This window comes from Phaseolus vulgaris, chromosome 10 (assembly GCF_051622355.1).
Source record: "Phaseolus vulgaris cultivar YP4 chromosome 10, ASM5162235v1, whole genome shotgun sequence".
Taxonomy (NCBI): Eukaryota; Viridiplantae; Streptophyta; class Magnoliopsida; order Fabales; family Fabaceae; genus Phaseolus; species Phaseolus vulgaris.
The window spans coordinates 43,330,342-43,347,171 of record NC_143507.1 but is presented as its reverse complement, the minus strand read 5'-3'; the positions used below and the strand labels follow the sequence as shown (position 1 = coordinate 43,347,171).

General features: G+C 29.0%; 1 protein-coding gene across 10 annotated transcripts; it reads right to left on the bottom strand.

Annotated features, from left to right (window-relative positions):
• Positions 1-111: 111 nt before the first annotated feature.
• Positions 112-8,715, bottom strand: LOC137819339 (putative disease resistance protein At4g11170). 10 transcript variants are annotated; one of them, XR_016516191.1, is made up of 9 exons: positions 8,580-8,715; positions 7,151-7,612; positions 5,331-6,381; positions 4,938-5,243; positions 3,384-4,851; positions 2,434-2,675; positions 2,234-2,345; positions 1,751-1,887; positions 112-1,140 (listed from the first exon to the last, which is right to left on the bottom strand). XR_016516191.1 is itself a non-coding variant. In XM_090296247.1 (9 exons), exons 2-9 carry the CDS (start codon positions 7,603-7,605, stop codon positions 250-252), a joined length of 4,590 nt encoding a protein of 1,529 aa, XP_090152373.1. In that variant the 5' UTR covers positions 7,606-7,612; positions 8,580-8,715; the 3' UTR covers positions 112-249. The 10 variants fall into 10 exon arrangements, 8 of the variants coding, with proteins under 8 accessions (XP_090152373.1, XP_090152375.1, XP_090152376.1 ...); XR_016516190.1 differs by having other exon boundaries at positions 2,234-2,336; XM_090296247.1 differs by having other exon boundaries at positions 2,434-2,603.
• Between the last annotated feature and the right edge of the window lie 8,115 nt (positions 8,716-16,830).

Here is a 16,830-nt window from a genome sequence, read left to right as displayed (position 1 = left end):
CAAACTTTCAACATTTCCTCATTTAAAACGAAAAACAAAGAAAAAACATCACAGAAAAGTCCTGCAACCCATCCATAACTTTTGGGAAAAGAAAAACACAAGAAAGTCGTGTCTCCAATATAGAACATATGCTTAATGTCCATAAATTCTCCATCATCTTGAACACACCAAACTTATTTACACTCAGGAACTTATCTATGGAATGATTCAAATAAAAATTACATCAAAAGAAAACCTCAGGAAAGAAGACTAGAATGGGGGGTTTGTCTTCATTCTTCGATATGGCTCTTTGAGGTCTTCGTAAGCTGAAGCCAAACTCAATCTTTTCTCTTCAAGTTCTTCTAATTGTTTTGTTGTTTGAACAACAGAAGTGGAGATACACTTCACTGATTCAAGTGTTTCGTTCTTCTTGGTTTGTTTTTCTGAGTATAAAACCTCTAGTGTTGACCTCTCCTTTTCCAAGGCTTCATTTTCTTGTTCAAATTTCTTCATAGCTTCCTGGATTATCCTTTGTCTCTTTTGGAGGTTTTCCATATTAGACTTACTAGTTGAGATGCTGGTGTCAAACTGTTGAACTTTCAGTTTAGAATCTTGAAGTTTGTTATACAAGTCTCTCTTCTCAGATGCCAGTTTTGCTTGTTCATCCTCGGTTAACATCTTATCTTGAGAAATTTTGGAAGCTTTATTGTATAGCTCTATAAATTTTTCTAAACCCTCATTTTGCTCTTCTGTAATTTCTCTACGATAAGTGTGAAGCTTGTGTAGTGATTCTTCAATTTGTTGCCGATAGGACTGGTCTGGAAGTTTCTTTAGCAACGAAGTTGAGAACACTAAGGTTCGGAACTCATTGAGGACGGTTGTAGCATCATTTGCTTGAGCTTCCTTTTGAACACAAGTTTCTGATTGTTTCAGTGAAGGAGATAGCTCATTAGAAAGCAAGTCAAGGATTGCAAATGGATTTTCATCTAACTGTTGGAGGCAATTCTCTAGGTCCAAGGATGAGCATTTAGTAACAAATTTCTCTGTATCATGAGTTTCTACAACTTGCTTATTCGATTCTTCTAACCTATCATGCAAGTCCTCAGAGTCCCCTTCGGAAGAGGCTTGAAGTGATGTGCTCTGTGAATGTTCATTGGCTACCTGTGAAATCGGAAAGTCCAAGTTTCACAAAGTTAAATACTTCAATGGGAATACTAGTATGCACTCTCTAATGTATTGCTTTAAACATACTCTTTATTATTACCCAAAATTTATAGAAATAATTGTTTAGGTAAAAAGGCATAACAGATATTACTTCACAAGGATATCAGCCTCTTGTTATTAAAGATCACTTGGAAGGGACTATAAACAAGTGTTTAAAAAGGAGAAATGATTTGAACTTTGTGGATAAAATAAGGTCAGTTGTTGGAGCTGGAAATTTTTTATGCATGTATAAATCGTCAGGTTGGTTTCATAAGGAATCTGTGAAACTGCATTGAAATCAAGCCTTGATGGACCTTCTTTTGATCTTTGCACCAGAACATGCTTCTGTTATCAATCAGTGCTGTGCCATTTTGTTTTGGAAAGTTTTATTGAGATCCATTTTAGTTAGCCAAAAATTCACCTCAGATTGCTTATATTGCAAATATCAATCATCATTATACATGTATTCACCTTGTGCTGTTAATCTTGGACATTTCATATACCTACGTTTTGTATTTTTAACACTTTCAAATAATGTGATAAAATTTGCAAAAATAAAGATACTTACAATTCCTGTAGACTTTGTTGATTTTTCTTTGGTACCTCTTTTAGCAGTTGTCCTGGTTGCACTGCAAGCAGAGTATTCAATGCTCTCTTCGACACCAGAAAAATAGTCTTTACTCGCTCTGTTGTCTTTAACTGATTCTAGTTCAACCATCACTACTATCTTAGATTATGTGACTTAGCGCAGAAGAAAAATGTAGGAAAAAAAATGAATTGAACAAGAAAATAAACCAAAAAGACAGATGCACATTTAGAAGTATTCAGTGAATACCTTGTATATAAACTTCTCTTAACTTTTATATAAGGAGATAACATCATATACCATTTCTATTAATTAATTAAAAAACAGGTAGTAGATGTAATTTCGTGGAACTTCAGATTGTGTAATTACGTTAGAAAATGTCATTCATCAACATTAAGTTCGTGTGACTGTTGCATTTTAAAGAATAATAGTGTAGTAATAGTGTATATAGATTAAGTTCCATACTTGAGTTGTCTTCTGACTCGTTATATTCTGTGTTTTGTTGTGACTGGTCATGTAAACTAGCATCATGTTCAGCTGTTGCTCTTCTATTTCCCTTGCTTTCGACCTGCACAACCTAATCATCATATTAACAAATGACAAAGTTTGTGAAATTTTACTTTTTCTATACAAAGTTTGTCGAAATATCAGAACCCTTGACTAACCGCATTCGTGGACTCTGTAGTATTCTGCCTACAATCTGTGCCAGAATCAGTTTTGACTTCCTTGTGGGTAGAATTGATAATCTCTTCTACAGCAGAATAATGGTTTTTCCTCTCATTATCTTCTTCACCTGAATCTTGCTCAATCATCTTTGAGACTAATTCTGTACCTGCTGAAGTCAAGAAGAATGATAAATTGCCAAAATAATAACTTCACCAATGATGTATGAAGAGGATATGGTCTCCTGCAATTGAAAAGTTAACTGCATGAGGTGCAGTTCCATCTTTCACAAGTAAAAATATAAATTAATAGCTGAGATTCATACAGTTCAAAAAAGAAGTGCATGTGAAGACATGATACCATTTACAAAATGTTTGTTGAGTGCATGGTAACTAGTAATAATAGTATTGAAAAATGATATGTGGAATTTTGGACAGTTCAAGTGAGAATATAATTTTGTAAATTTTAAGAAAAATGAATGAAGTCATAAAGCATTGCACTATATCATCACAATTTACAATGGATAGTTATGAGTCGTTATAAGCTATGTAGCATAGACACTGACACAAACACTTTGACACGTATAATCTCTAAAATGTAGGATACGGAACACAAATTTATATATATTATATCATCATGAATTATATAAATTGACAATTAAGATTTATGTGAACAAGTATGATTGATTTTTTTTTTTTGTGGCAGAAAGATGTTTTCCTTTGTTAGTTCAAAAGGATTTGTCTTTATTTCTATAATCGTAATAAAAACTTATACAATAAATTTGAGTTTTTAGAAAACTACTCTATTTATCCTTTTTAAAATTGTATCGGAACCATGCTAGAATTGTTAGAGACCCAAGTTTTTTTTTTTGAATTGGATACTTCACCAATATGTGTGTCCGATTCGGACACACGATTTAAGAGGCTTCATATAAGAGTAATGAGTTGCATACCAACTATACTATGAGAGGAGCTGTGTTCACTCAAGTCCCCTTGTTGATTCCCAATCTGATTTCTCAGGCCATTGTTTTCCTCTTCAGCAGATCGTTCAATTGATGTTAAGGTTATCCTTTGTCCTGTTATCAATTCCACTCTCTTCACTAAGTTCTTCTTCTTTTCCGAATCCCAGTCCAACTCTCCTAAAACACTTGGCAGTTCTGAAACACCTATAACTCCAACACCACACTCTTGAATACACATAGAGCCATCAACTTCCCCCTTATCATTTGTAACACAGAACTCAAAACAAACACTTGGCTCATCATATTTGAGAATGCCATCAGAGTGGAATGGATCATACCATACATAAACATGATCCGTGCTCAATCCCTCAATATCACTAGATACCCATGATTCCCTCGTATTTTCTCTCAAGTGGCGTTTACATATAATCCTTGTGGCATGCTTCTTCGTTTCACCAGATGGAGAAAGAACCACAGAGTAAATGAAGCCCCTCAAGTTGGAAAGTTTGGGAAGGTCAATGGTAATGAAGCACTCAGTGCTCCGATATTTGATCTGGTGTGGGACCCTGCTTCCTGGTACACAAAGTTCAACACTGTTATAACTGTAGCCGTGGAGGTCAAGGGATTTTCTCACCATGTTGTCAAATGCAGCAGACACCATTATTAACTGTACGCTCTCCATAAGAAGTTTGCATGAATGTTCATCCAATTTCAAGCTGTTCTTGAATGTAATGAATCTGGTACTTCCCCACATCGCTTCTGCTAAATTGACTAAGTTTGACACTGTCACCAATGATGTGCAGTTAACGGCACCTAAGTAATTGATGCTGGATGGAAGCTTTGGCAGATGCAGAAGCTGCTTACAATTCTCCAAGGACAAAATTCTCAAAATTCCAAAATTCTTAATGGTTTTAGGCGACGTTCTCATGCATTGATATAGATTTAAGCAGTCCAAATATTGGAGGGAAGGTCCGTTGTAGTTAATCAAATCCTTCACAAGTAATCCACTATCATGTAGCTTCACCTTCTTGAGAGATGTCAAGCAAAATGACTCCTCTAAAGGACGACTGAGTCTTAAACCCTCTTCTAAATTGTGGCTCTCAGGTCTACGCTTTCGCCTTACTGATGTGCCTGACATTTGGATTCCTCTGTTGTTCGAATTCAATATTTTAAGTAAATCTAATGACACTGCAAATTCCTCCAGATTTAAGCAGCCATTGACACTGATCTTCTCTAGAGATTTTAAACACTTTTCACCTTTAATACTCTCCAGTTTTGTACACCCATCCAGTATCAAAGTAACAAGTGTGGCCGAGGATAAAACAGATGGGTGAAGATACCGCAAACTTTCACAACATGAGAGATTCACCCATTTAAGTCTTGGTGCCTTAGACAAATCTGGAAGCTCTTCAAACTGTTTGCATTCACTTACGTCAATTCCCTCTAAATAATCTAGTTCCTGTGAGCAATTCAAAAGGAGGCATCACAAAGGAAAATCCTCAAAAAGGTTTTAAAATGTGTACATACATATTATTCTTTAGTTACCTGAATTCCCTGCCAAAGTTGTTTTACTTTGCTATGTGGCATGTGAATCTCAACAAGAAACTTTGCACAAAAAGGTGATGGAAGAGACTCAAAAGGGTATCCAATCCACTCAACGTACCTCAGTTTATCAGAAAATGGGTCAAGAGTTGGAGGAAGGTCAAGGTATGTATTACTAGAACTCTCACCTGAGGAGTTATAGAATTTCAGAAATCTCAAGGTTTTCATCTTTGTAAATGTGTCAGAATGCAAAGGTAAATTTTTAACTTTAGACAAATCCAGTTCTATTCCTTGAATTGCATCAGTTCCCTGACAAACACCAAAGAATTAAACAATATCAAATTAGCTACAATACAACTATCTGTCTTATAAAAAGCCAGCAGATTATTGGTTTACCTTGTTTTCTTCAATCACTTGACGAGCTTCATTATCCTTCAAGCGACTACGTCTGCCAGGATCTGTACATTCTTGACGTACAATCTCCAAACCCATTTGTTGCAGCAAATCATGCATTTCTATTATGTTTCTATATGAAATTGTTAACAAAGCTTTGTCTGCTAGAACTTCTATTCCACTAGTTGCTTCAAAACCACAGGCATCCAGTATCCTTATGACATCATCTTTCTGTTTTTCTTTGAAAAAAAACACAATGTCTAGAAACATATTCTTTTCTAGATCATGTAATGCAGTGTAGCTCACTTCTAACACTTTCTGAATTCTCTCGTTAGGATACAAGCTGAGTTTTCTTATAGTACTTTGCCAAAAATTGATTCCTTTTGAACGAAGATATGAACCCAAAACTTTAAGAGCTAGTGGAATGCCACCGGCATATTCAACTGCACTTTCAGACAGACTCTCATAACCTCGTTCAGGATAACTTTTCTTAAAGGCTTCAGAGCAAAAAAGGTTTACAGATTCTGTTTTCTTCCATTCCTGAACCTGGTATATCGCATCAACCCTTCCAACAAGCAATTGTCTGTCTCTTGTTGTTATAACGAGTTTACTATCGCTGTGCTGGTTTTCATACTCTCCACATAAATACTCCAATAGCTCTAAACTATCCATGTCAACATCATCAAGTACAATGAAAACCTTTCTACTTCTGAGTCTCCTCATATGAAACGATGACCCTATGACATTTGTTGCGGAAACTTCTTTCTTCAATAGTGTAGAGAAAAGTTTGTCCAGCAAATATTCTTTTGCATTGGTCACAAAACAGACATGGTCATATTGGGGAAAGTGTTTAGCAAACAAAACTTTAGCAATGGTGGACTTACCAATTCCACCCATACCCCAAATTCCTATGACCCTACATGATTTTAGTAACACTTCTACATTTCTGCTATTTTCTTCATTTTCAACAAGGCCCTTTAATTCAGTATGGCATGGCAGATTAAGCTTTTGCAATATATCATTGACAACATTCTCAATGACATGAGACTCGTCCCTAACATAAAAAATGAAACAAACCACCAAAGGGAAATATTAACTATATGCTTTGAATCTAACAAGGGAAAGTGAATAACTTCATCAATAATGAACAAATTTGTAAAGAAGTGAAAGTTTTCAGCAATCACTCTTATAAGGGTAGACATTATAACATTTTTCAGACAGTTAAAAGAAAACAATATAATGTACAAGAGGTTAAGGTTGTGAAAAAGATTAAAGATTTTGGTGTAGATTCTCAAGAGAAAAAAGGGTATTGGACCAAATTCAAGAAAAAGATAGAAAAAAACTGGTATAATTCAATCAAAAGTTTACTCGGTCAATTATTAAGAAATGGTCTTTAAGCTTATGAAATGTCCTGAGATCTCTATCCGATAGCGAGTGGTCTGATAATACCAACAAACTATGGTTAGAATAAATTCTAAATGACTTTGATACTACATTAAAAAGTGAACTTTAAGCTTAACTCGACCTTATAAAACCAACTTATAAGAGGTTTAGATCCACTTATATATTATGAAATGTCTTTATTTTTAGAGTCGATGTGGATATCCAACATCAATCAGTCAAAGATAACAATTTAATGGGTGCAACTTTAGAAAAACAGCATGAAATATCTTCTAAAGTTCTGTTCAAGTACAAACATAACAAACTTGTGAAAAACAAAAACTGGGAAAGTGGAAGAGAAAAAGTGAAAGAACAAGACATTAGTGTATGAAGTTGAGAAAGAAGTGGAAGAGATAAAACAGTAGAGAAAGTTACTTGCTTACCTATGTGTGCGGGAGTCCCATCCAGATATATTTGCAGCTTCAGTGAGAGCAGCTTTCCACTTTGGAACTTTCTCTTGGTTGGATTCCAACAGCTCCTCCAATGCCTTCTCGTAACTACCCCTTTGATTCCTTATGTCTGATGGATCCACGTTATAAAAGACAGGTACAACTACCAAACCCAGTTGTTTTCTGCATTCAAGAATTTTCACCAGCTCTTGCAAACACCATTTGGAAGAAGCATAGCTTTCGGAGAAAACAACAATTGAAACATGCGAGTCCTGGATTGCTTTCGCAAGTGTTGGCCAGACATCTTCTCCTCTATCGAGCAGGCAATCTATGTAGGCTCCAATTGAGTTATCTTTAAGAGCTTTGAAGAGATGACTGATGAAGCTGGTTCGTGTGTCCTCTCCTCTAAAGCTCACAAACACGTCGTGCTTTTTCATGGAGGAACTCATTTCGTCACTGCCAATGCAAACGAGGAACGATCGAATCAAGCTCTTCTTTGTTTGACTTCAGTTCGTTGATTTCATTATGCAGCCAAATTTGACAGAGTTGTGAAAATTTTGTTTGAAATTTAATAAGCAATTGTGTGGACTTTAACTATTGGATTATTACTTGGTCCACTTCATTTTTACTGTAGCATAATTGATCCAACACGTATTGATTTCTCCCCCTTAATGATTGGCTCATTGAAAATCAATGATTTTGATATATTAGATTACAAGTTACAATTCTTTGCATTTAAGAGTGTATAGTACAGTGCAAATATCACAATTTAATTGTAACTTAGTCACCTAAACTAAGAAACAATTGAAATAGATGTAACTTTATTTAAATAATACATATGTAGAAAGTTTGTTTTCTTCTATAATTGGAGGTTCTTCCTCTAAGCTAGTGCCATAAATACGGATGATATATAAGAGGATCAAAATCATAGAATCACTAATTTTAAAGCATGGAACTAAAACTAATTTAGACCAAATATTTAGTGATCTAAAAAGATAAAGAGGACAGTGAATAATTGAGTGAACACAATGCTGCAGTACATAGTACTGTCATACAGTTCAATTAAATAAATAGCAGTTGATCCAAAACTACCAACCCGAAAAACTGCTAGAAAATATGGTGTCAACTAACAGAGGAAAAACTGCTAGAAACACGGAAGAAATTTGTAACTAATCAGCAGTTTTAACCAAGTTTGTAACGTAAGACCTGGAACCGAGAATTGGTTAACGCCTTTGTAAGACAATTTGAAACATGATATGTGAAGGCTCATATCAAATTTCAAGATCTTTCCTTAAGATCATGTCTCTAACGAAATGAACATCTATTTCAAGGCAACATGATGCACAATTGGTTTTGAAGACAAAGAAAAAGCAATTTCTTCGAGAAGAGCAAGAAAACGTATCACCAAAATAGACACACTAACCTGCAACTGAACGACGATCATCAGGACAACTCGCCCAGTCTACAGCAGAGAACAAAACTATGTCATAGTGTGTCACTGTACTTGATAACCAATGAATCATTGTTGGTTGTTGAAGAAATTGACTTGACTTATGCATAGTGTGTACTGTTCTTGGAGACCCGTTTAATACAAAAATTAGAAAATGAAAAAGAGAAGAAACCCAAAAATACATTCAAATATCACTTCTACACCCATGGAAACATGCTTAATTTAACATTTATTTATTTTATTAAGTGAATTAAAATTAGTAGATTCAAAAAAAATCATTAAATAAAAAAATATTTTATATAAAAAACTAATTATTATATTGATCAAATTATATATAATTTAAAAAATTTTAAAATTATTGGTACTTAAATTAGTTTATATTATTGATAAAAAAAAAATTAAACTAATATATATTAACTATAGTTAAACGGTTGATAATTAGATTCTAGTTTATAAACTATTTTTAATAATAGAAATTAATTTAGATATTAATAATTTTTCTACTATCTAATTTGATCAATATAATAATTAATTATTTTTTATATAAAATTATTTTTATTTCATAATTTTTTAGTAATATCTTAAAAAATTAAACAATAATATTTATAGGAAAATTAAACATGAATGGTGAATGATGCCAGTATAATTTGGAATTTGGTTATAGCAATAATTGATTACAGTAATATACAAATTATTATAAGATATTTATTAAATAAAAATTAATTTTAGATAAAAAATAATTAGTTACTATATTAACTAAAATATATTTTAAAGACTACAAAATTATTAGTATTTAACTTAATTTATATTATTAATAAAAAAAATTAAATTAATTTTTAAATAGTTTCTAATCAAGTATAAAAGTTTTAGTTATCAACTTTTAACTTTTAGAATATAACTTGATAGTTAATTAAATATAATTTTAAAAATTAAATTATAATATTTTATTAATAATAGAAATTATTTTAGATATTAATAATTTTTTATTTTATAAAATAATATCTAATTTAATTAATATACTAATTAATTATTTAATTTTTTAAAATTAGTTTTTATTTAATTTTTTTTAATAAATATTTTCATAGCCGGAATACAATGAATAGAATACATAAAAACAATGAATTATAACAAATATATGTAATTTCTATTTTTTGATATGGTCCTAAATTTAATTCAATTATATAAATAATTAATTAATATAATACTTGATTTTAGGGTAACAAAGAACCTAAAAGCTATGATTATAATTATTATATCATATATTAATATGGCTCACCGTGATAGGTAGTATTATAAATTATGAAGAGCAAGTAACGTAAAGTTATTATTTTAACAACTTACATATACTTTTATACTATATTTATAATTTATTTTATATTGCAGGTATTTAGAGAAATAGAATTATTAACTATAGACAATTGACGATGTCATAAATAAATGAATAACTAAATTTTTAAAAATTAGGAATATATCTACATATATATAATATTACTTGACTTTTTTTAAATAGCATTAGACAATTTTTTAATGAGAGTTTTTATATATAAAAAAAATAGTATTGACAGTTTAAATTTATTCAAAGTTTGTCCATTGTAATTTTAACATCTATTTATATTTTTTCAAAATTTAAATTATACCTATATGGAAAAAATTTCTTTTGCAATCTAAAAATACTCCACAAAATTTTACATAATTATATATATATAATATATTTATTATTTTGTGAATAATTCAACATCATATATATATATATATATATATATAATTAGGAATTGGAATATTCTTAATTACAACACCAATGTTTAGTTAATAATCGTTTAGTTAATATCATATTTAAAACACATAAATTACACATAAATTAAATTATAACATATGTTATTATTATAAAATTTATTTATATCTCATAATTATTATTTAATATTTTTTAATGATTTGAATTTAAGAAGAGTTATAAATAGTGAATAACTTACATATAATTTTTTATTTTTATATTTAACTTAATTATTCATATTCTTTTATACTCACAAATATCTTATATTCTTACTAACCTAAGCATCAAAGAATGTTTTACTAAAACATCTCTCATTTTTTCTTATGATCAGTCAACACACAAAATTCAGTATAAAGAAAAGAATTCTCTTCTCCGCCTTAAAACTCTCTAGATCCATTTTCTGGTAAGAACAATAAATATGTATTCTTATAATTTGTGCTGCAAAACAAAAAGATCATGGGGACCATAAAATGTTTCTCTCTCAACTGTTCGATCAAGTTCAAAACAACCATCATCTTTAATTTCTCAATAAACTTTTACACTAGTTTCATATTCACTATTCTACTTTATCTTTGGAGTAGAATGTTAAAAACAATTCAATGAGAGAAAACTTTAAAAACAATTCAACAAGAGAAAACTTCAAATAACCTGTATTTTAGTATATGTTACCGAGATAATAATGAATTGAAATGCAGTCTAGGAATTAACTTATGTGTTCCAATGACCAAGAATTTAAAAATGATGTATGTGTGAAGTTAGGTATATTTTTTGTTTTTCAATGTCAAAATTAGAGTTAAATGGTATCAATTCTCATGAAAAAAGTAAATAAAATATATGCTTTAATTAGTAATTTTATTATAATAATAATAATAAAATAATATATATATATATATATATATATATATATAAATGCAAGAGTTGAATGCTTAAAAGACAGTATAAAATCAAGCATGTGAATTCTCTTGTAGAGATAACATCAACAATAAATGTCATGACTTGAATTTTATTGGAGGAATGAAGATGTTCATAACTACCAAAATATTTAAGTATTAACCCACCACCTAGTTACTTAAAGAGCAAAGAATCTTAAAAAGGTTTATTGTACTAACAAAATTAACACTCAATTTTTTTAATATATATTATATTTTTATTTTTGAGTCATACATTTTATATCTAAATATTATACCACTATCATTATTTGAATGAAATATAAATTATAAATAAGTCTTAATATTTTTAAAGAAAATTTTAAAAAATATAATTAATATCTCCTTCACTTTCCATACAATTATATTTAATATGTGACTAAATATTTAAAAAATTATAATTTTATTCATATATACTCTAAAAAATTACTAAATAATATGATTTACAATTTAAATTACTCATTTTTATCTCTTTCTCATTCTTTGAAAAATGCTTTTAATTTTCATAATTGATTACCAAGTCGGATATTTCTTGATTCTTTACAAAATTCTGGAAACTCGTGTGGACCAAATCTAAAACATGTTTTGCTTGAGAGTGAGACTCTTTAAAAGGTAAGGCATGTGAATTTCCAAATTGAAAAGCATCAAGAAACTAATGTTATTAACAACAAAACTAATTTAAAACTTGGGACAAGACTCTTTGAGACGGATGGCCTAATCTCCGGTTTTTTGACCATGATGGGGTTATTTTTTTTTGTTTTTACCAAAATGGGGTTCGTTTAAAAAAAATTAAAAATTTAGGCAAGTCGTGTCAATTTGGTACGACTTCATATACAGAAGTCGTCTCAATTAGGCACGACTTCTGCCATGTCATACTAAAGTCGTGCCAACTTGGCACGACTTCAACCCTGTCATACTGAAGTCGTGCCAACTTGGCACGACTTATGCCCCGTCATATTGAAGTCATGCCAACTTGGCACGACTTCTGCCCTGTCATACAGAAGTCGTGCCAACTTGGCACGACTTCTGCCACGTCATAATTTTTTTTTTAATTTTATTGTTTATATATTGGGTAGTAAGTTATGTAATGTTAAAAATTAATTTGATACATAATTTTCTAAGAGTGTTAGTTTTAAGGAACAAAAAATTGGATAATCGTGTATGGATCATGTTTAACGGTAATGTAATACAATAACTTGATTATTTGATTAATTAAAAAATGAAGAAAATTGTTATTGAATTTGGAAATAAATACATAAATGAAAATTTATTATATTTGTAAAATAAATAGAGAATTATTGTTGTGAATTTGCTAAATAAATAGCTTGAAAAGTAATGATTTTACAGAACACGTAATAATGAAAAGAGATTAATTAGAACTAAACAAATTAGTAAGATTCATTACAAGATATAAAATAAAACTATAAAGTTGAACTAGAAGTAAATTATTTATGGGAAGACGTGACACAATGTGGTCTTCGTATTTGTCGTCGAGGTCTTCGTGGAAGAGCATCATCAACGACATGTTCATCATCATTGTCATTGGCTTCATTATGAGATGCTGGTGAGGGCATTGTGGGTCGATAGTGCATGGATGATGTTGGATTATATGCAGAAAGAGGGGTGAATGCCGAAGTTCCAAATATATTTGGTGGAGTGGAAAAAAGTACCTAAAGGAGAAGATAAAAAGTTATACGTGTAAGGAATTTGATGGTGAGGAGAATGAAGTGACAGGGCAGAAGTCGTGTCAAGTTGGCACGACTTCAGTATGACATGGCAGAAGTCGTGCCAAGTTGGCACGACTTTAGTATGACATGACAGAAGTCGTGCCTAATTGGGACGACTTCTGCATATGAAGTCGTGCCGAATTGGCACGACTTGCCTAAATTTGTAATTTTTTTTAAACGGACCCCATTTTGGTAAAAACCAAAAAAAATAACCCCATCATAGTCAAAAAATCCTAATCTCCTATGTCATGCATATGCTTTTGAAGGGCTTGACAAATTTGAAGAAAAGAAACAATTCTAAAATTTTAAGAATTATTTGAGGAAGGTGCAGCTTCAATCTTCTACAAACCATCTTCAAGCTTCCCTTTCCTTTGAGCATCACCAAACTTGTCCACTTGTTCTTCTCAAAACAATCAAAAGAGTTAAAAATAATATTTACTTTGTTATCAGTCACCAATTGAGACACACTTAGCAAATTCTTAGTAGTCTTAGGCACATACAACACATTATTAAGACACAGATCTTGTAACTTTGCATGACCTATATGACTATTGCCAAGTTTGCTTCCATTTGCTACAATAAGAGACTTCTTATCATTATAAAACCTTTCTTATGTGATAGATTTTGCAGATTGTTGGTAACATGATGGCTAGCTTTGGTGTTTGCATATCATGAAGGATCTTCAACCACCACAAAATTAACCATTAGTGCATTTAAGGCTTGGTTGTTGGATGAGTCTGGCATGAAAGTACAATCAAATTTGTTCCAGTGGATTGAAGGTGACCTCCTTTATCACATAATTGACACACAGGTTTATTACAAATTTGTAACTAATAAGCAATTTAAACTCCATAAAATAGTAAATGGATATATTTATATTTGTATTTGGATTTTTGTTTTATACTAACATTGAGACTTAAATTAGGCTTGGGAATTATGTTTTGAATGTAATTCTTTGATAGGTTTGTCTATATTATAGTAGTTGGTTTATACCAAAAGATAGATGACAATCTGTCAAATTTTGTTTAGGAATTCATATCTTTTTCTTACAAGAAAATCATGAAATAGAAACCAATTTTTAAATACTAAAATAATTAGTTGGTTCCATTCATATATTACTAATTATTTTGGTCTTTAAAAATTGGTTTTTATTTCATGATTTTCTTGTAACAGTGTTTAAATTATTGTTTAACTTATATGTACCACCAGATATATAGTAAGTTTTTTATATTGAATATTGTAATATATGAATGAAACTTAATTTTTCATTTAAAATGTATTAATATAGTATTAATTGTTTTATGTATATTAGTTGAGTATAGAAAATGTATTTCTAAATGAGATATGTTGACATCTTTCATAAAAAGTGATATGTACATATATCATATAAGTCATTTTCTATTGAGATAAATTCAGAAATGGATCATAGTTGGATTATTTTATATTAATTTGTATGTTAGTATTCATTTGTTTATGACGTGTGTATTAACAATTATTTTGATTATTTAGAATTTTAAATGAATTATCTAACAAGTAGGTAACACAAATGTGTATTGTTCTTGGAGACCATTTAATAGGAAAAATAAAAAATAAAAAGAGAAGAAACCCAAGAATACATTCAAATATGACTTCTACAACCATACAAAGATGCTTACTTTAACATTTATTCATTTCATTAAGTCAATTAAAATTAGTATATTTACTACAAAAATCATTAAATAAGAATAAATTGTAATTTTAGAGAATAAATAATAATTGTTATATTGACCAAATTAGATATTATTTGAGAGACTACAAAAATTAGTAGTATTAAATTGGTTTTTATAATTGATAAATAGATTCTAAATTGATATATAATTAGCTACTAAGATTTTAACTACCAATTTAAAAATTAATTTTATAATATATAAAATAATATGTAATTTAATCAATATAACAACTAATTATTTTTTATTTTTAAAATTTATTTCTATTTAATAATTTTCTAGTAGGGATTTATATATTGCATTATTACTATAACCAAATTATAAATTATACAGACATCATTCACAATTCAATATTATTTTGCCTAAAATATTATTTTTTAATTATTGATCTTCAAGGCATTAATTATATTTTATTTTTAAAATATGAACCATTACTAAAAAAAATTATTAAATAAAAAATAATTTTAGATAATAAAATAATTAGTTTCTATAAAATAATTTTTATTATTAATATAAATTTATAAATTATTTTTTAAACTGATATCTAATTAATTATCCAGATTTTAGCTACAAATTTTAGAATCTAAAGTGATGGATAGTTTTAGTAACTGATTAAATACAAATTTAGATAGTTTGTAATTTTCTATTAATAATATATTAATAATTATTTAATTTATAAAATAATATCTAATTTAATAAATATAGTAACTAATTATCTTGTGTCTCTAAAATTAATTTTTATTTAATATGTAATAAATGTTTTCACTATACAATGAAAAACATACAAGTAAAAATAATGAATTATAACAAATATATGTAGTTTCTATTTTTTGATATGGTCCTAAATTTAATTCAATTATATAAATAATTAATGAATATAATACTTGATTTCAGGGTAACAAAGAACCTAAAAGCTATGATTATAATTATTATATCATATATCAAATATGACTCACCGTGATAGGTAATGTTATAAATTCTGGAGAGCAAGTAACGTAAAGTTATTATTTTAACAACTTACATATACTTTTATACGATATTTATAATTTATTTTATACTGCAGGTATTTAGACAAATTAAATTATTAACTAACAATTGGCCATATCATAACTTTAAAAATTAGGAATATATATATATATATATATAATATTACTTTAATTTTTTTAAATAGAATTAGACCATTTAAATTTTTTGAAAGTTTGTCCATTGTAACTTTAGTATTTATTTGTGTTTGTTACAAAATTTAAATTACACTTCACTTATAAGGAAAAAATTTATCATGCAATCTATAATATTTTACATAATTATATATATACTATATTTATTATTTTGTCAATAATTGAACATCAATTATATACAAAATTAAGAATTCTACGTATCCTCAATTACAACCAATTACAACATCAATAAACGTTTATTTAATATGATATTTAAGACACATAAATCATATCATAAACCAATTATAGGTTACTAACAGTTATATATTATTATAAAATTAATTTATATCTCATAATTACTGTTTAATGTTCTTTAATGGTTTGAATTTAAGAAGATCTATAAATAGATAACTTACATGTAATATTTTATTTTTAATTTTTAATACTTGATTCAAGTATTCATACTCTATTATATCTTATACTCCTAAATATCTTATATTTTTACTCTCTTAAGCATCAGATAGTCTTATGTGAACCTTCCATTTCTTCTGGTGATCAGACAAAGTTCGATTTATAGAAAAGTCTTCTCTTTCTCAACTCATAACTCTACCAATTCATTTCAGGTAAGAATAATATATATTTAGACCATTTAAATTGTAGTTTATCTATTCTAACTTTAGTATTTATTTATGTTTGTTTCTCAAAATTTAAATTATATGGAAATAATTTATTTTGAAATCTAATAATACTCCACAATTTTTTACATAATTATATATATATATATTATATTTATTATTTTGTGAATATAATTCAACATTATATACTTAACTAAGGTATTTTATCACAAGTCAACATCCTTTTCTCTTTTTTCCATCATTTGTGCTGCAAAGAAACAAAAGATCATGGGAACCATAAAATGTTCTATCAACTCTTCAAT